Source organism: Leptinotarsa decemlineata, unplaced genomic scaffold (assembly GCF_025532065.1).
Source record: "Leptinotarsa decemlineata unplaced genomic scaffold, Ldec_3_MD MMD2_tig00000199_RagTag_RagTag, whole genome shotgun sequence".
In the NCBI taxonomy this organism is placed as follows: Eukaryota; Metazoa; Arthropoda; class Insecta; order Coleoptera; family Chrysomelidae; genus Leptinotarsa; species Leptinotarsa decemlineata.
This window is the reverse complement of record NW_027412544.1, coordinates 8,197,789-8,219,579: the sequence shown is the minus strand read 5'-3', so window position 1 is coordinate 8,219,579 and position 21,791 is coordinate 8,197,789. Positions and strand designations below refer to the sequence as shown.

At 34.4% G+C, this 21,791-nt stretch overlaps 1 protein-coding gene across 5 annotated transcripts in view; it reads left to right on the top strand.

Moving 5' to 3' along the window:
• Nucleotides 1-21,791, top strand: part of LOC111515287 (myogenesis-regulating glycosidase) — a 135,290-nt gene that overhangs the window by 99,706 nt on the left and 13,793 nt on the right. For all 5 annotated transcript variants that reach the window (XM_074172886.1, XM_074172885.1, XM_074172887.1 and 2 more), the window contains 3 exons: nucleotides 3,010-3,151; nucleotides 12,843-13,156; nucleotides 20,522-20,781. In XM_074172886.1, the coding sequence (XP_074028987.1) occupies nucleotides 3,010-3,151; nucleotides 12,843-13,156; nucleotides 20,522-20,781 (716 nt within the window). The remainder of the gene's footprint in view (nucleotides 1-3,009; nucleotides 3,152-12,842; nucleotides 13,157-20,521; nucleotides 20,782-21,791) is intronic.

Below are 21,791 nucleotides of genomic sequence, written 5' to 3'. Positions count from 1 at the left end.
TGAATAAACAGTTTTTTCATGCCTCACCACAGATAACTAGAAAATGGTAGTTTAGTGCGAATGTGAATGAAAAAATATGAGATCGTAATTGAAATATTCACCCACACACCTTTTATTTTATGTTAACACATCATGCATGTTGTGTCGTCGTGTCTAAAATATCCATATAGTTTCAGTATGTTTTGATATGTCACACATTTTGGGCAACTGCCACTTTAGATAATATACTTTTTGGTGTGTTGAATCCAAAGTAAAAAATAAAATAAGTAAAAAAAATTTCATGTTGAACGGTTTTATTGAAAAATATACTAAAAAATAATTCAGAAGGTCCTAGGTAGCAGTCATCACAACACTCTGCTCAGCAAAATAGACTAGAATGTCACGCGATACTGAAACCCGCCTACTTTTAAAGAAGTCATACATAATGATAACAAAAAGTTAATGTCTGGGTTGGCATCTTTGGAATAGCCTTTAGTATTTCTTCATTCTTTGAAAAAACTTCAAAGACAGTCTGTCTATCAACATGCTTGTTGAAACTATAGATCATATAATAAATGTTGGGCTAGAAACTCAAATCGATGCAGTTGGTTAACAGAAAGATCTCTTTGATGATTTTTTGTGGGATGGGGCTCCATCTGATCATTATTTCCTACCCTACAGAATTTGAATAAGAAATTCATACCCAGATTCGCAGAAGAGAAGCGATCGAATGGCTTCCAAGATATTCAACACTCTTGAACTTCTTTCCTCGAGAAATTCCAAATACATAGTTTATAGATCATAACCTGGTGATATTGATGATATTGAAAGGCGAATTACAGTATGAAGAAAAGATAATTTAAACTTTCTATGTTTTTTACCGCTTCTACTTGTAACTAACGTTACTGCAGTTTCGTCCTATAAGGACATTTTAAAACTTACTTACATTAAACTAACAATGGTTGATTATTATATTAGCCCTTATATAGCACCCCTGTAGGTGATAATAGAGGAACTTGGCTTGATTGAGTACTTGAATTTTATTTACCTGTTACAATGCGGAGATGCTAATTTGAAAACCGGTGAGTAAACTAAATCGATTTGATCATTCAACAGGTTGTACCCGCAATGTTTATGCTTGTGAATTTCCAAGGATTCTAAATAATTGAGTTTGTACAGATATGTAGACGATATTCTCGCCTGTTTCAGAGGTACCACATGGCAGCTGAACCAATTTATGACATTCATGAATAATCTCAATAACAACATTCAGTTTACACTCGAAACAGATAAATTTCTTAGGCCTGACCATTACACACAATCAGAATAAATTTGAGTTCAATGTTTTCAGAAAACCTAGCTATACAGATATTACCATCCCAAGCGATTCTTTCCATCCAGACAGCCATAAATTAGCAGCCTACAATTCAATGTTGTACAGAGCATTCTCACTGCCTTTGTCTGCTAACAATCTAGCTAGGGAAATTGATATAATTACACAGATAGATCATAATAATGGTTTCAACGCAGATACTATCCAGAAGTTAATCAGAATTCACTTATAGATTAATATACCTTCAGGTCAAACAACCAAAAATCAAGAAATGGGTAACTTTCAATAAATTTTGGAAGAACAGAGGTAATTGCGGGTTTCTTCAGAAAAAAAAAATGTAGAAGTGGTATTCAGACCACATGCCAGATTATCTGATTTATTTTTCAATACCAAAGATAAGGTGGACAAGTTGAAGAAATCTGGAGTTCATAAGCTTAAGTATCCAGAGTGTAATAGTGTTTATTTGGGACAATGTGTTCGAAATTTCCAAAAACGGTATGTTGAACATGAAAGGTTCTTCAGACTGAGAAAAAATTTTTCGACGTTTTCAAACCATTCCTCGGCATGCAACCACAAGTTCCCGAATCTAAACGATACGGAAATTTTGCACTATACAAGGAAGGGTTGCAAACTCAATTATTTAGAATCCTTGGAAATTCACAAGCATACACTTTGAGGGTGCAACCTTTCAAATGATCAAATTGATTTAGTTTACTCGCCGGTTTTCAAATTAGAATATCCGCATTGTAACTAGTAAATAAAATTTAAGTACTCAATCAAGTCAAGTATCTCTATTATTACCTGCAGGGGTGCTATATAAGGGTAATTATTAGTTCAATGTATAAGATTGAAAATGTACTTATGGGACGAAACTGAAGTAACGTTAGTTACAAATAAAAGAAAACATAGAAAGTTTCAATTCTCTTTTCTTCATTATGATCTCGTACCACGTAGTAACGACTTCATCCATCAATTTATCGAATTACAGTAATATGTCGGACATATACAGATAAAGTTTTCAGAAATCTCGGAAGAGAGTTTGAAATCAGAATTAATCACTATTTAGAGCACATTGGACAAAATTTTGAATGGTTCATGAGATGACGTTTTATTTTTGATTAATGGAGTTGAAGTAAAAAGACCAACAAAAAATCAAACGAACTTTTTACATTTTATGGAGTTGTGTTAAAACTGTATCACTTTTGGGCATAAATCCTATTCCAAATTTCTCATGACGCATCTTATGAATTGCTAATAAGTTTCCCACTGACATTTCACAAGATAGTGCATTCGCTGTAGTTACTGAGCCAAGCGATTCGGAATATTTCTTTTCTATTATTTTAGTTGATAGGCCTAGATTTTGTATATATTTTCCAGCATTAAATTTTGAACAACTATTATATAACGCAAATCACTACCAACACTATTAATAATAATACAAGTAGATAACCAAGTTATCGGAAGTTGCAACGATGCTAATTATATCACAATTTCTACTAAAAGTACTCCAGCAGTCTCCCTTTTTGTGATTTTTTGAACGTGATTTTTCGTGAAATACTAATTACTAAAAAACAATTCATTTGCATGCTTTTGCACATTATTTTCTGAAAGGAACTCTTTAAATTGACGCCCTATGTTTTCTGAAATATGCGAAAACGAGCAATGAATATATTACGTTCAACAAAATTTTTTTGCAGTGGATATTCTCGTAATGCTCGGAGAAAATCAGTACTCAGCCCGAGAATGCTAAAACCACCTGGTGATGACATAGAAAACTCCCCAGCCAATTCAGTCACATCGGTGAATTCTATAGCGAGTTTATTGAAAGAAAAAATTCAGGTATGTTATTTCCACCACTTCGAATTATTGTCTTAAGTATATAACTAGTTACACTGACTCACTCACTCACTGGAAGATTGTTGAGAATATTTTAAAATAATTTTCATTCATACTGAAACTTCTTGAAATGATAAGAAAGAAATGCATGAATTATTATTTAAAAAAAAAGTTTGTCAATTTGGTTTACAATTTGTTTTTTTTAAGGATCTAAATTATCCAGCTAGGATCGATTCTAGCAAATCTTATATAACATTAAGATTGACTTAAGTGAATCAATTCACCACGAAAACTGTATAGAATATTAGGTCGAAAGCCACGTAATACTTATAGGGTCTTCTAACAGAGACTTGTGGAAGCTAAATCCATCAGATTAGTTGTCATTTATTCAGTCGATTTTGCTAAATCACCATGGACGGATATAGCATTCAACAACACGTGCAAATAATGAATTTTTTTTATCAAAATGGGTGTTCTGTTCGGGTAATGTTCCGCGCGCTTCGCACATTTTATGGTCGTCAAAATCGTCCTACCGCAAGGACTAATCGGAATGTGGTGGCTAAACTTGAGTCCACAGTTTCAATAAACGATCGACCAACACCCGTAAGTTGACGAAACGCAAGATCTGTCGAAAAAATCATCGCTATCTGTGAGAGTGTGTAGGAGAATTTGAGGCGTTCGATTTCGCGTCGCTCACAAGAAATTGGCCGTTCGCAGACAAAAACTTGGCGCATTTTGCGTCATGACTTGGGCCTGCATCTGTAAAAAATTCAATTGAGTCAGGAACTGGAGGTAAACGACCATAGGCAACGACGTATGTTCGCTTAATGGGCTTTGGAGCAGTTGACAACTGACCCTAATTTTCATCGAAAAGTCAGTTCCAGCAATGAGACCCATTTCTGAATGAATAGGTACGTGAACAAAGAAAATTGTAGATTTTGGGACGATATCAATCCACATGAGATCCAAAAGCGTCCAATGCATCCCGAATGAGTCACTATTCGGTGTGGATTTTGGGCTTACGACGTCATCGATCCATATTTCTTTGAGAACGACGTTGGCCAGGCCATCACTGTAAACGGCGAGTACTATATTTTCATGATGACCAACTTCTTTTGGTCTGGATTGGACGATCTGGACACAAACGACATGTGGTTTCAACAGGACGGCGGTATGTGCCACACAGCTCATTTCACATTAGATATTCTGCACGAGCAATTTGAGGGCATGGCCATCTCACGTGGAGGTGACGTGACCTGGCCACCAGAATCGTGCGATTCGACCCCGTTAGACTTTTTCTTTTGGGATTTTCTTGAGTGACAGGTTCATGCGAATGAGTCACAAACTACAGCAGTCCTCAAAGCCAACATAACCAATGTCATCGGTCAAATTCAGCCTGATTTATGCACCAGAGTCACGGAAAATTGGACATTTCGAATGTGCTCCACCCAGAGAAACCGTGGCGGACATTTGAACGATGTTATATTCCATACATAATGACATCAACATGTCTTTCAAACTAATAAAAAAAGTTGATGATATCACATAGACACACTTTATTTCATTTAAATTTGAAGATAGAAAATGCCTAATGAGAGACACTATACAATCTTAATTTAGAAAGGGAATAAATGATCATGACTACCACAATTATTTTGTATTTCCGTATACCATACATAAAGTCACTATTCAATGAAAAATCTCATTACATTTGAATTAGAGTCACTCTAATTGAAACTAAATAGGCGTGTAAGATGATATTCAAAACAACAAACTTGTTTTTTTGTTATTATTGTAGGTTAAGTAGGTAGAAAAACTGCACTCGTATAGAATCATTATTTCTATTGATATCATATGAACTAATGAATGTTTAATGATGGTTATATACGGAGAACTATCAGTTGTCAAATATTAATCCAAGCGGGCATAAACTTTATATTATCATCTTCAAATGTTGATAGACGTATTTATTAGTCTTCTCGTGACTTTTCTGTTATGAAAATACGTACCAGTGAGGACGTAAAAAGTCTTCCCCCCCTTAACTTTTGAACGGAACAAGCTATCGAGGTTGGGTAAAATTCTGGTAAAATGGTACTACTTTTACTACTTTTTGGCATGAAAATGAATGTGGTCACGTGGCCTAGTGTCAAGAGGGCACCATCAACTTTTTTTATTGTAAAGGGGGGTCATGTGTCTCCTGATTTTGAAGGCCTGACAGCGTTTGAAATTTGCTTCAAATATATCACAAATAAATTAAAACCTAAATAATTTTTAATTACAATACAAATTTTAAGTTACAATTTTAACTAATTCAACAATTGCTCGAAATGTCTACCGTTCACTTCTTGACAGAAAAAAGTCGGTTTTGGAATTCATTCCGAACGTTATTAAATGTTTCCGGTGTAATAATGTAACACACATCTGTGACTGTGGCTGCGTGACGTACACCTTAGATTTTATGTGCTCCCGTAGAAAAAAATCCATAGCTGTCATATCAGGTGGCTTAGCTGGCCATTCATTGGGGCCACGTCGGCCTATCCACCGTCCCAGAATATTCTCGTTAAGCCATTCTCGCACATGTCTGTAGTAGTGAGGGGGTGCACCATCTTGTTGGAGGGTAACATCCATGGAAAATTCATTTGAGTTTGCCCCAAATAATTGTTGAATAATGTGATGGATCTGATTTTGAAGCATATTCAAATACAGATGCACTTTATGTTTTTTAAATTAGATTTCTCTATCTTGCCTTACTGAATTGATTCATTTCATCTTACGTTTACATGAATTAGGAGTTGAGTTGTATGAATGGTGAATGGTGACAGTAATAAATGACTGTGTCAAAGTAATCTAAAATAAATGACATTACATTTTCATCGTCATCTTAGAAGCTGTTTGGATTGTATCTATTGAATTGAGAATAAATTTTGACTCAACCAAGTTTTAGTGATCGTTTGCCTTGAATTTTTGAGGTAATTAATAACAAGTTCAGAGTGATGAATACCATCAGAACAACCCATCTTAATTCAACTAGAGTAAAATATTTTCTGATAATATCAATGTCAAAGTCTACTTAGGAAAATGATTATTCAATTCAAAAGAAACTTACGTGGGTATAATAATCGAACATATTTGAATTGCACCCAATATCTATTTTTTTCATGAAGAGACTTACAATTGAAAATGAAAATAATCGTATTACCTCTCATCAACAGCACAATTTCAAATAGCAACTACTTCTTTTCTGTTTGTGACAGTCAATGTACATTACAAAAGAGACATAACACACGTTAAAAGGTAAGAACTCGTTAGTTTCGACTTTTGAGAGTTGTCGTTCGTAGGGGAGCGCAACTATTATATTGAATCCAGCTTCTTAGCAACAATTGTTGCATTATTTTCCAACTGGATCTCTATATATATTTCTCCATGGCAGATAAGATAACTTAGATGATGAAGTGTAGCTGTAGGTTTTCCCCGGGAGTTTTCCTTCAGAAGAGTGAATTTGAGCAATGGCGTCTTGGATGGCTAACATTATTTTTCTCAAACATTTTCAGTTCTCGAATGAATTATTGATTAGAAGGAAGAACCCAGAAGCAATGTCTGAGTATATGCTGTTTGGATACCAATCATTGAGAAGAGAAGACTACGACTGACTAGGTGGTGCTGAAGGTTTTCAGGCTGGAGGCAAAAGGAATATCTTATATTCACTCAGTACCATACTGAAGATTATGAGATAAAATGGTCTCTTATGACTGAACGACAAGCATTCAGTGCTGTGCTTTGAGCGAAGATTTACTTATGAATAATCAACTTATGTTAGAGATTCAGAAAGCGAATTATTTCTTCCTTACGTGAACGTCATCAATGGCTTGATAAGAAATGTTCAAACCCTTTATGGTTGGTAAACTTGGATCTGCTATAGCAATCTACCATAAAGCCATGTGTCGATATCGATCATATCGGATTACTTTCCAGATGTCATTGTTTGTGTTATTACATAAGTAAATGCAGGTCATTTGGAATACAAGTTTGTAAAAAAATTATACTCACCAAGGGTTGAGAGAAATGAAAGTGAAAACTACATATTACAGGGTTAGTGGAACTAGTGGCATAAACTTTGGTTTATTCATAGATTCGCTGAAAGGCACCGATTATTGTATTGTATAGAAACACTTTCATAATAAACTACCCAGAGTTATCACTAAATAAATTCAAACTGATTGATAAAAAAATTTAGTGAAAAATCATTTTATAGTGTGAAGGATTATTTAGGGGACAAAAAAGCATGAGAATGAATTGCTCATGATGGTTGTGAGATCACAATAGAGTAACCCCTGGCTGAATTTGTTCAGGGGTTCTTCTTAGACCAAAATAAAACGTTTTCCACACTAATTGTGTATATAATTCGAATTATTCCAAGTTGCTTCTACCACTATACCAAATTTGCAACAAACCCTCCTTAAACTTAAAATGCTGTAATATAGTTATATCTACAATTTGTTGCAAAAATATATGAATATGCTTAGAAGTCGAAATGCATATGGATTTCTCACTTACTTGAAACACTTCACAAACAACACTTCTACTCGCTACTAGGAACTTGGGTATTTCAGTATTCCAAATTACTAACAGTATTCCAAATTAACCGCATTTACTCACTGTCCTATAACCAGTGTTCCCAATCAAATTCAAATTTTTGACTAATTAACATCATTTGCACAAAATATACTGATGCATAAGTATATTTTGCATATACTGATGCATAAGTAACTACATTGAAAAATTCACAAATGACACAGCATTTTATAACTTTGTTAAAAAATACAAAAACATTTATAAAAAACTGATTAACCATGCAAAATGTAATTTTCATCAAAAAAGGATTACCCAAGCAAATAATAGAGCTGAAGAGACTTGGTCTATTATAAATGACTTTCGAGGAAAGTGTAAAAATGAACTTCGGTAATATAATAAGCTTCAGATAGTAACATTAATAGGCGGAAGATTACAGCAGCAGTCTTTTGCGACTTCTCTAATGCATTTGACTGTGTTAATCACGATATTCTGCTCAGAAAACTTTATCTCTATGGTATTGAAGGTATTACTCAAAAATGGTTTGCTTCTTATCTATCGGGTAGAAGTCAAAGGATTAAATATTCAACAGTATCTAATATTTCTAACACATCTAACGGAGTACCACAAGAATCAGTACTGGGACCTACCCTATTTCTACTCTATATCAATGACTTGACTACCATTGATATTGAGGGTAAATTTACTTCATTCGCCGATGACACTACAATATTATGGCGCAATACCAACACAAATGATCTATATAATGGCATTTGCTCTGATATTTCCAAACTTTCGGATTGGTGTAAGGCAAATTTATTAGCTTTCAATGTCTCAAAAACTAAAGTTTCATCCTTTAATTGCATTCTTGATAATATTCCTCTAGCTTCGAATTCGAATGTGATTAAGAATACGTCATGCAACAAATTTATTGGATTATCAATCGATAATAAATTGAAATTTGAGGACCACATAATATCTTTTAACAAAAAACTTTCATCTGGATGTTATGCTGAGAAAATAACTTCTAACGATCTAGGACTAACTGCAGCTAGAACTGTCTATTATTCATTAGTAGAATCACATCTAAGATATGGGATACCTTTCTGGGGGGTAAGTAACAACACAACAAAGTTTTTGTTTCGGGGTTGAAATTAGATGATTTTAATGTATTTCCACGTGTTAAAACCGAAAGTGACCATAAAAATTATATATTAGCTCTTGTTTTCAAGATATAGTATCATTATATTATATATATGTATATTGAGTTTTCAACAAATGAAATATTTCATCACCAACAGTTGGTACACATGTTTGTTTAAATAACACCCCTCTCATCAGCTGTTCTTAAGTAGTAAACATAACCTATGTGAGTTTGTCAATTGTACGCACGTGGTTGCTATTGAAATTATCGTGTGAAGTTGATTTTTAAATTAATTTAAGTGCTGATCTGAAATGCCTCGAAAGTGTGTGAATTCTGTCGATAGCTTTTGCTATATATGTGGTGAAATAACATTTAAGGCTCAGAAACGTAAAATGACACCTATCGTTAAGACAGCCTATGAACATTATTTTGGTGTGAAAGTTGGGGACCAAGATAAATCATGGGCTCCTCATATATGTTGTAATTCTTGTTCCGTCATATTGCGAGAGTGGCTGAAAAATAAAAACCGGGCAATGGCTTTTGCAGTACCTATGGTTTTGCGTGAGCCTACCAATCATACAGACGACTGTTATTTCTGCTTAACTCCTCCCATTGAGCAAGGTTTATCTATGAAGAACAGAGGAACGGTTAAATACCCTAATCTCCCATCTGCTCTTCGGCCTCTACCACACTCAGACAATTTGCCAGTCCCTTCTCCACCCCAAAACTATGAAATTTTAGAGGAAGGTGATGAAGACTGTTTAGAAGGAGCAACCCATCCTTCTACATCCTATGACTCTGATTTTGAGGTAAGCGATAGGTCTAGTGATCCGCACAGAATTAGTCAAGCAGAGTTGAGTGACCTTATAAGAGATCTTCGCTTGTCTAAGGAAAAGGCTGAGCTGTTAGGGTCAAGACTACAACAGTGGAATCTTCTAAAACATGATGTGAAAATATCTCAGTACAGACAGCGTCAAAAAGATTTGCTTCCTTTTTTTGAGAAAAAAGAAAACCTCGTAGTTTGTTCTGATGTTTGGTTTGATGGACTGCTTGAATTTGGATCACACTCCATCTGAATGGAGACTGTTTATAGACTCTTCAAAACTAAGCTTAAAAGCTGTACTTCTGCATAATGGAAATCAGCTACCCTCTATTCCTATAGGTCATGCAGTTCACATGAAGGAAACGTATATAAATATGAAAACACTTCTCCAATAAATCAAATATGAACAACACAAGTGGCAAATCTGTGGTGATCTGAAAGTCATTGCTATACTCCTAGGAATGCAATTAGGGTTCACCAAGTACTGTTGTTTTTTGTGTCTGTGGGACAGTCGGGATAGAAAATCTCACTATAAAAAAATTAACTGGCCTACACGAGACCTAAACCCTAATGAGAAAAATGTAGTTTACGAGCCTCTTGTAGATCCTAAGGATGTTCTCCTTCCCCCATTACATATTAAGTTGGGACTAATGAAAAACTTTGTGAAGGCCATGGACCAGGAAGGACAAGCTTTCAAGTACTTGAGAGAAAAGTTTCCCAGGTTGAGTGATGCTAAAGTCAAGGAAGGCATCTTTATTGGGCCTCAAATCCGTGAAATCGTAAATGATCCTGCTTTTGACATGATTTTAACAGGAAATGAAAAAAGAGCCTGGGAAGCCTTTAAGGGGGTTGTACATGGGTTTTTAGGTAACAAAAGAGATGATAACTTCACAGCATTGGTTAAAGAGCTTCTTCAAGCTTACCACCAACTTGGATGCAACATGTCCTTAAAAATTCATTTTCTTCACTCTCATCTTAATTTCTTCCCACAAAACTGTGGAGCTGTGAGTGACGAACATGGAGAAAGATTCCATCAAGACATTGCCTTAATGGAACAGAGATATCAGGGCCGTTGGAATGAAGCAATGCTTGCAGACTACTGCTGGTCTGTGTGTAGGGATGCTCCAGAAGTGTTTTATAAAAGACAAGCTAAACGACAGCGATCTTACAATGAATCGGATGGACTTAATTGAAATTTGGTGGTACAAACTTCTTTTATTTGTCAAAACACTAAGAATAATGTTTTTTTTTTATTAATTTTGTACTTAAAATATTCTAAAAGAAACATAACAATATTGTTTTATGTACTTTCACTTTTCACGTATAGTATAACTACTCTTTAAAATTAAGTACTGTGTATCTCAAAAACCAGAGCCAATAAAAATTTTTCATTGTTATTTTCGTTTTTATCACCCCAAAATTAGTAGAAATTGACTAATTTAGTGTAGGAAACATTCAAAAAATATTTTTTTGTTGTGTTGTGAATCAAACTCGACTCGAGTCGATTTTTATTCTGCAGAAAAGGTCATTAAGATTTCTCTTTAGGCGGCGAGATTCTTGTAGGTCTTTGTTTGTAGCGAACAAAATTTTATCACTGTATGCTCTATTCATTTTCGAAACAGTTTGTTTAGTACATAAACATAGAACAGAACTCCCTCTATTGTCTCTCATTACACCACACGCCAGACCCTAAATTTTATGTCTTCCCATACCTAACACTACTTTAATTGAAAATTCTATATTGTATAATGGTCTCAAGATGTAAAATCATCTTCCAAACTACCTAAAATGCGTAGTAATCTGTACTGAATTTCGAAAATCTACAAAGGATTTTCTTAGCGAGAGGCCCTATTATAGTTTGCAAGAATTTTATAGCGATACATTCTAATCATATTTTATACACATTTCTCTCTATACATTATATTTTTTTATTTTTTTTTGTGTTTGTATATGTATGTATGTGTGTGTATGTATGTTTGTATATATGTATATATATATATATATATATATATATATATATATATATATATATATATATATATATATATATATGTTTATATATTCATATAGACATATTATTGTGTTTATATTTGTTTATATTGCATTTATACTGTATATAATCCAATGTTTTTCAGAAAATGCGACTTTCAAAATTTTTATTTTCATATTTATGGTAGGAGTCTAGATATTTTTATCAATCTACTAGCTTATATTCTGATTTCATGCACTTGACTATGTCTTTTCTTTCTCAAAATGTTCACCAAAGCTTTGTCAATAAGAACTTTTCTTTGGACAATAAAGCATATTTATTATTATTATTATTATTAAGTTCCAATTGATTTTCAATCCAACAAGTGATATTATTTCAGAAGGTTATTATTAGTAAAATTATTTATTGAATTTTCGAATCAAACTCTTATTTTATTTCATTCATATAACATGATTGGTTTTCGTCCTTCTCAATTGTTTGCTAATTACCACCAAATCTACGTCATATCAACAAAGTTAATATTTTATCAATAAATAATGCAGTATGTATATGTATTTGAGAATGTATGCGTACTTGAGATAGCAGAAAATCTATTCTCGTTACATGATTTGAGAACGTACACTATAATTTTGAAGTCATACCGCCAGATTACTGCTATCGGTGAATGACATTATAGTCAATGGCGGACAAAAAATGTATGCTTAATGCCAGTGATCTGAAATTATTGGAAATCATCTAGCTAATTTGAAAAAAAACCTCTTGTAAATCAACAAGTACACGTATATTCTCAAAACCATTCAACATTATTATTAAAATATTAGTTATGTTGAAGTAGTTCTGGCGATTCTTGTATCTTGTATTTAAAAGAATGTAACTCGCTTGAGATTGAATACTTTCTTAGTCTCTTCAGTATGGAGAAAGTCGATATTAGTCGTTGTGTTGGAAAATTTGGAGTGTTACTAAATTTCCGATTGTAATGAAATTTCCAGAAACAGCCAAAAGTGTTGAGGAGAGGAATGGTAAAATATAATATTGTCTTCAAAATAAAAATCATTTTTTACCGGTTTGGTGAGTGGGAATAGTGGTTCCGCTTATGATAATCCCTTTTATATTTTATTCAACATACGTCATCATCATTATTCAATTCATATTTAATTTTATTTTTCAGAATTTACCGCAAACTATTCGTAAGAAGAAAAGTCCTGAATACAAAACCAAAATCTTCGTAACTCTTCTGTTTATCACAATCGTAATTTTAATAGTAACAGCGTATTTTCTGTATAATCAAAAAGTGTTGGCAAAAGCTTACTTCGAAAGGATCAAGTTCAACAAAGTGAAGAGGTTAATGAAAATACATAACAATGAAGGTGTAGAAATTGTTCATGCCTCGTTAGGAATTAATTTGGATTATGATACCGTTCTACCCTGCCTTCCAATCGATAATAAAGATGATGGGAGTCTGTGTTTGGAATGGATGCACAGGTGAGGAACTGCTGCTAGAAACATTTCTACGAATTTATTCATAGGGACATACAGGGTGGTTATTAAACATGGGACAAAATTCTTTTTCGCTCCGTATCTTCGAAACAAAACGCCCTCTCAAAATTCATCAAAGGACAAAATATACTTGGAATAGTCCAAGGAACAGAATAAGTTCAGCTTATTACTTTATGCTTTTTGACCAATTTCACTTTATGAATTCAAATTGAACTGAAACATTCGCTAGTGATAGTGTTAATGAACAAACACACTGTTCAACGTTCGATTGCCTAGTTTCGATCCGGAGATTTCAGCTCCGAAGATGAGGCTCGAAGTAGTCGACCAGGATAAGGATTTGAGGACCCTGATAGGGGTTAGGTTAGGTCCAAAGTGAGTGGGTCTGTTCGAAACTCCGCCGCAATCCACAAGGGTTTATTGCGGCTTTATTTACACTCGATCAAATAAACTCAGCTTCTTAACGAAGCCGATTAGTTTGTATAGTAAGTGGTCTATCAGGTCAGATGGTACGAGTACGGCTCTGCCGAACTCAAAAAACCTGATTTGGTCCCCAGCGGGGCAAACACAAAGTATGTGCTCTGCTGTTTCATCATTTTCAAAACAGAGGCGACACACACTGTCTTACGACAGTCCTAGTCTCTGCATATGATGATCCAAATGACAGAAGAAGGCCTGTTAGACATCATAGTTCATCACTATTGTAGTCCAACAACTGTTTGGTATCAAGCTTCGAAGGGTGAACGAACGCAAGTCCTGGAAGATTCTGTCAGAAGTCCATGAATCTTGCCATCCAGGTGTTCAATGTTTGATTGGCAAAGTCTATAGCGATGCCAATGACAGGTTCTGGTCCGATGAAGCTGATTGCAGTACCCTCCTCTGTAAGGAAGTCAGCACCCTCATTGCTTTCTAGGCCATTATGGCCAGGAATCCAAATCAGAGACAATTTGTCAAGTATTCCTGTCGAGGAGAATCGTTTTTGGCAATTTGCTACCTACCAATTTAGACGTTGCTCGGTAGGAGTCAAGAGCTTTCAATACCGTTTGACTGTCTGAGAATATTTTTATTGACTTGTAAATGAGGTTGGATTCTTCCAATCTATCCGAAGGTGTTTTTGATCCTTCTGCGAACCAAAAACTATCACCTCTTAATATTTTCTTCGTAATTGACAGTTGGAGGCATAAAGTCATAGTTCTGGAATGCTGTGACTTCCAGTGAGTCTGTTACACTGTCTGTTGCACACGGATGCATTTAATTGATTTGTGCAATTGGCAATATGCACAAGTCTATATGCAGTCCATCTAGCCTCTCTCTCCAGAAAAATGCGGAGAGGAGGTAGTCAGTTGGTTGTCAGTAAGCCAGAGAGCTTCGCCTGGGCCGTCCTCTGTAAAGCCTTCTGCCACCAGGCAATTGCACCATAAGTGAGCATTGGTCTGACCATCATCACATGGATTCAATGTATTTGTTTGGAACCTAAACCCCTTAGTTTTACCATAAATCCTTCGACATATCCATAGGGACAGTCTGGCTTTGTGTAAAACTTTTTTCAAGTGAGCGTTCCAGGTGAGGTTTTTTATCAAGGACAATGCCAAGATATTTCACCTCCGTTCCAAATGGAATGCCTCACCATTAAGGAAAAATGGCATTAGATCGTCCAATTTTCTCCTCCTGGTGAAGGGGATTATCACAGTTTTGCTGGGGTTGACAGACATCAGCTCTCTCAGGCACCAACTATGAACAACGACGGTCAACGTGCTTTGGAAGATATTGCAAGCTACCCATTCCAACGTGGACCTTGCCAAGATGACAAGGTCATCTGCATAAGCTTGCAGATCTACTTTTTCTGGTACGGGACTGACCCATCATAAACGGTGTGTGGGATGGCGAAAGAACTGAGCGACAGCTCCCATGGGGTTTTTGATGGTTTCAAATGCATTGGAAAGGTCAAGAAGCTCGAAAAGTTGACGTCTCACGATTTAAACGATCGACAAAAAATATTACGTTTCGAAATCCCCTCTTTTTTGCTTTTGCGCATCGATAATTTTTTGAATCGGATTGTCGAGTGTGATGAAAAGTGTATGCTCTACGACAGCAGGAGATGTTCAGGACAGTGGTCGAACATCGATGAGCCACTCCCCAGAGGCAAAAATCCATAAAAAACATTGTTACTGTATGGTGGTAAAGGGCTGCTGTGATTCACTAAAAGTTTCTTCATCCAGGTCAAGCCAAAACAGACTCCTATTGTGAGGGAATCGATATAACGTACCGAGAATTGCGTCAACATCAGCTGACACTAGTCAACAGAAGAGGTTTTATCCTGCTTCACAACAACGCCCCTCCGCACGTTTCACTAATCACCGTCCGAAAATCAAAAAATCAAATTGGGGGTTGAAATTCTGCCTCACTCACTATACTACCCAGATCTCTCGCCAATCGACTAATATCTTTTCAAGCACTTCGATAACTTTTCCACCGATAGAACCTTCGTCAATCAGGACCAGGCAAAAACGGTCTTAGGCGACTTCATCGGATCCCGAGCAATCCTTTTTAGGCTGACGGAATGTTACGTTGGCAAAAGTGTACTGATTCAAATGGCGCTTATATCGATCAAATCGAATGAGTATTCACTGAGATAAATATCTGTAGGATATAATTCAATGTCCTGCGTTGTGTTAGCTGAGGAAGTAGATGTTTTTCGGTAGACATTTACTAGGAGTTACTGTGTAGGTACGTTGGGAGAAATGAATGTTTAGAGATTTCATTTCGAAATATTAATTTTCTTATATAATCTACAATGTCGTTTATATTACAATAGGTAATTACAAAACTCACCTAATAATTCTGTAAAATAGGTAGATTTTGAGAAAAATACAATATAATAGGAAAATAAGTAATTTATAAACAAAGATAAATTATTAGTTTTCTGATTGATTCGGCCGTTACTTGATGAAAATCCATAGTAATTTCAAAAACTACACCTCCCGATTTGATCTCCACAAACTTCATTTGAAAAAATATAATCACATGTTTCGCTAGCACAGTTGCTTTCTCAAGTGTATGAATACTTCAAATTATTCTTATAATAATATTTATATACTACAGGTAATCATAATTGAAACTACATCATCTACATCAATAATAATTCTTTCTCAGGTTTTAAGAAAACAAGTTCAATAATGGTGATCTATTCAAATCCATTAAGCCCCTTACTTGCAAAAATGTTCGTGGATAATCTAGAGAAGTCGATCTTCAAACATCCTTTGATTAAGAATTTCTTGTATTGACATAGATATGTGGATGATGTTTTGGTATGTTTTACAGGTACTAAGAGGGGTATTAACAAAATTCATGGAAACATTAAATTCACTATTGAAATAGAAGCAGACAACTCACTTAATTTCTTGGACTTAACAATTAGTAGAAGGAACAACAAACAATATTTTTCAATCTATCACAATCTGTCCTATACTATACATTACGATTCTACCCATCCTTATCAACACATAATAGCATGATTCACAGATTAGTCAATGTTCCTCTTTCAATAGACAATTTCAATAAAGAACTTAATATCATCAAGCAAATTGCGGTTAACAATGGGTTTAAAGACGAATTAATAAACAAAATACTTGCCAAGAAAGTCTACGCAAAAGCGATTCGAGACGTTTTTCCTATTGATAAGGTAGATATTCAAAATTATAGAGCTTTAACGTACTTTGGACAACCAACGGAAAATGTGGCTTCGTTTTTGAGGAAACGAGATATTAAAGTTGCATATAGAACAAGTAATACGTTGGGAAACTTAGTTAAAAATAATAAAGACAAGTCATCCAAATTAAAGAAATCAGGAGTATATAAATTAAAGTGTGGGACGTGCCCTAAGGTATATATTGGTCAAACGGGCAGATTATTTTGGAATTGAATCTAGGAATATCGTACGAGCTATGTAAATAAGAAAACAAATTCAACATATGCAAATCATCTTCTAGAAAAATATCATATCTTCAACGAAGAGTTCGAAATTTTGCACATAGAAAATAAAGGTTTGAAACTGAATCATTTGGAAGCAATGGAAATCAATAAACTTAAAAATTCAAACATTCTAATGAATGACGAACTGGATTTGAATAGATTGGATTATTGAATTTGTTTTCTTAAAAGCCGAGAAAGAATTATTATTGATGTAGATGTGAGGTAATTTTTTGGAGGTAGTCTCAATTATGGTTTACTGTAGTATATAAATATTAATGTAAGAATAATTTGAAGTATTCATACACTTGATAAAGCTACTGTTGTGATTATATTTTTTCAAATGAAGTTTGTGGAGATCAAATCGGGAGGTGTAGTTTTTGAAAATGAATGGTTAGATTCACTATTACTTCTATTCAATTCTATATTCTAGAAAAAAGGTTAATTTAGATATACTGAAACAAGTTCAATAATGATGAGTTTAAATAGTTGGAATGATCATTTGAATAACCAACATGAAGTATTTCACTCAGCATTATTGAACTTGTTTTCGTGAAATGGTTATGATTTACCCATTTTTTAATTACCTGTTTTTCTAGAAGTAATATTGTATTGTGATGGTTTTTTCGAAATCTGCCTGTTTTGTCAGAATTAATCATTTATTCAATTGATTTTTGTCGTAAAATGCCAATAATTATCAACACATTTCCTAGAAGCAACATTGTATTGTTATTGTTTTTTAAAAATATACCTGTTTCACTAGAATCAATCATTATTCTAATTCAATTTTGTAATTACCTACTGTTATGTAACAGAATAGTTTGATATACCACTTCAACTAATGAAGCTACAATATAGTGAAACGCGTTTTAAATGAAATTTATTGTAGAAATTGTATAATTATTATCATGGATGATACTATTATTTATTAACAAATCGAAATTTTAGGTGTAATTCAATAGATATTGATGGAAACAGCGAAACTGTTTAGTACTCCAGTTTTATCTATGCTTCAGCAATTTTTGTTAATTTCAGAAAATGCTACTGCTTTTTCATTAAGAAAGCGAATTATAGTTGTTTGGTCCTATCAAAGAATTTATTTGCCCTTGAGCGGCCCCCAACAAGATTTTTTCGATGCGGATTCAGAAGGTCAATATATGTTTTCAGAACGAATTTTTCATCTTTATTTCATTGAAATATCACAATATATGATATGAAGAATCCTGGCCAGTTCAACCATAATGGCATTTATATTATGTTCGGTAGTTTTGCAAATGAATTATTTTTGGATAAGTAAAAATATTTAGAGGCATGAAAATATTTTATTCAATTATTCCAAGAAAAACAAATCACTAGGTATCTCCAAATAATTCTCAAAAACCATGGATAATTAGAAAGTACACAAAATATCAATTCAGTTGTAGAATCTATTCACCATAGTTTGAAAAATTCACCAATTATTTCAATTACTGTTTGAATTGTCATTGTGCACTAGTTCGATATAATGACTTCGTCATCCTGTTCCAAAGTGAATATGGGCCAAAATATAAATTTCATTGCAGGTTCATTTTTGAAACATCCTAGATTCATTAGGTGAATTATATGAAAGTAACGTAGTATAATTTATCAATAATTTGTTTTGCTCGGACATTTTGCGCAGAACAACAAATATACTTTTCGTTCCAAGTTGGTTGATTCATGTTTCTATGAATATTACTGGAATTTTATCCCAACACCAAACCGTTATTTTCAACACCTCGACACGTGTTTCAATCACCAAGTAATCATCTTCAAGATGATCAATTGGTGCTCATCTTCACACTGCTGCAAATAAGAAATATTCTCCTCAACCTTCGCTCGATGGAATATTTGAGAGGCAAATATATGTCTGTGAATTACAAATGGAATTCAACAAGTCCATTTGTCTCTTCATCTTTAAAAAATGAAGGTTTCAACACAACGGACAACTTGGTTACACGAATAATACTGGTTTGGAAGACCAGTTGTTGCCAGATACAAGTTACAATTTGATATGGGTGAAATTAATGAAAATAAGATTCGAAAGAAAAATATTACCGATAAGCTCCAAGGAAGGCTATAGGGTGTGGTTTAACTAACTGATATAGTAAATCATGGCAAGGTTATTATTCGGCCATCAATACAAATGACGAAGGAAGCCCAAGATCGTCTGGTTTTGATAGACGTGATCTAACAACATAAAATCAATAAAATGTTTGTTGATGCCAACCACATGCCTTAATATGATCACTTCCTTCCAAGATGAGCAATACTGTGGTGAAATCCAGAATATGAACACTTTAACAAAATTCTTCTGAACAATCGCAAGGAGTTATTCAAAAGAGCTCGATCAAGTGAATAACAAAGTTAGTCACTTGATAATATTATCACTTTGATAATATTATACTAGAAGTATAATATTATCAAAATCAATTAGTATATGGTTGACATTCGTAACATTCTGTTTAAATCTGTTTAAAATCTGTTTTTCCGTTAACCAGCTGTCACACCCCTACGAACGGCAACCCTCAGAAGTCGAAACTTGTGCAAGCTAAGGATTAACGAGGCCTTACCTTGTAACGTGTGATTCCTAACACGGATTGGACGATATCAAGTGAAAATCGATCGTTCAGACTAGGGCTTGAAACACAGACCAACACGGCTGTCAATTTGTGTGAGTGAACAAAGCACCCACGTCGAACAGCCTGGCTACCGTCCGACCATTGGAATCTAACATTCTATGAGTGATCAACTGATGAGATTCAAAATCAACTAAAAGCGTTTAAACCTTCTACAGGATGCCACTGAAATACCTTTGAAGGTGCATTTTTGGAAAGACCAACAACATATAATATACACGAAGAATACTCTCAACTACAAAGGAAAAGAAGAGTACTTATTCGGATAAAACTAAAACCTCTTTAATTTTCTGACTCCGTGGGGTGGAATCTGTTTCTTTCACTGACTCAGTCAGGAAAAAGAATAGAAAAACAGAGAACAATTAATTAAAACGTGAACTATGTCAAACGAACATGAAAAACTAGATTAGACTAGACAGTTTATGGAAACAATAGCGTACGAAAGATTTGTGATGAACGCAGGTTTTTGCGAGCACAAAATCAAACATCAGAAAGAAAAATAGTACTTTGTATTCATTTTTGCTTGTTTCTTTTCATTAATGAATATTGACTCAAAACAAGATAGAAACAACGGAAATGTAAACATGAGTTGTCGTCTCCTTATATGGTTACCATTTAAATGAATTTTCAATTATTATCATTATCAACTTCATTCTGATTCACATTATGCTTTCATTAATATCTCTTCACCATCAAATAGAATTTGAGTAATTCATATTCATTTCAGGGCCAGGTTGTATTTGAATTTCCACAACTTTGGAGACGATTTGAAGTGCTACAATCTTCGATGGATTTCTTTGAATGAAAACATACCTCTGACGGATTGCTTCGACATGAGTAACAGTCATTGGTACGGGGGAGGCCAAACAGCGGAATCTGCTTGGCCTTTAGAGAAAGCAAATCATTTTTTCCAACCGTTTATCACTGGAGAAGTTGAGAAGCATGAATGGGGAAATGTCTTGAAACGATATTTCATCAATTCAAAGGGTGAGTATGTGAATTCGATGGCATTATTTTCCCGAATTTATGCAATGAATGCGTGAATTATTATTTCCACGGTTACTTTTGAATACCAAAAGTCTGCATTAGATGAACATCGATGTTAAAAATTACAGATTTATCCAATTTTCTGATGAAACCTAATCAACAATTTCTATTCATGGTGTCTAAGTTAATGAATTTTGAAGAGAAAATAATCATAATGATTTGAGATGTTCAGAACTCTCAGGCTAGTATTATAAAATAACGAATCTATCAAATATGATATAGTTCAAGTAAAATATATAGTGCCCCCTACCTTCCAGCAGTTCCCCTTTCATAACACACACAACGTGGTACTCATCGCTACATTCTGTTGGTCACCGTAACATGACTTCAAATTTAATTTCATTCAGCCAATCATAAAACTCGGTCATTAAAAATTATCCAATACGAACCGCCAATTCTTCAGTCCACGTGGACTAATTCGTTGCGGCATAATTCCTTTGTATTGGTTTTTTTAGCCTTTGACTTCGCCGACACCTTTAAGATTACTATATCGGTTATAATTATAATACAAAATGAGAGTGGAAGGGTTTGATTCGTGTGAAAATATGTTGGGAAAGCTGTGTATTCTAAGTGTACTATCTCTATTAATTTTGGAATATTGTGTATATATTGGAAAAAAACAAAATCTGTACTTATAAATGCGAAAGTTACTTAACACTCATTTCATCTGTGTTTCTCCGTATTGGTAAGTTCTATGAAACTAAAATTTGGTATCTTATCAGTTGGCTTATCAGTTGCGCACTAAGAAAGAATTTTCAAATATTCCGACTGGGGCTCCCCCCTGTGGGGGGAAAAGGGGTGCGTTTACATATGAAATTTACCTTTTCATTACTGTTTCTCCGTACCGCTTCATTTTCGGAGGCTGAAGATTTGTATTTAGGTTCGTTTTATATTGTAGGTGTGCAATCATCATGTTGTGGAATTGGTCGCGGTGGTAGTGCGCCCGACTC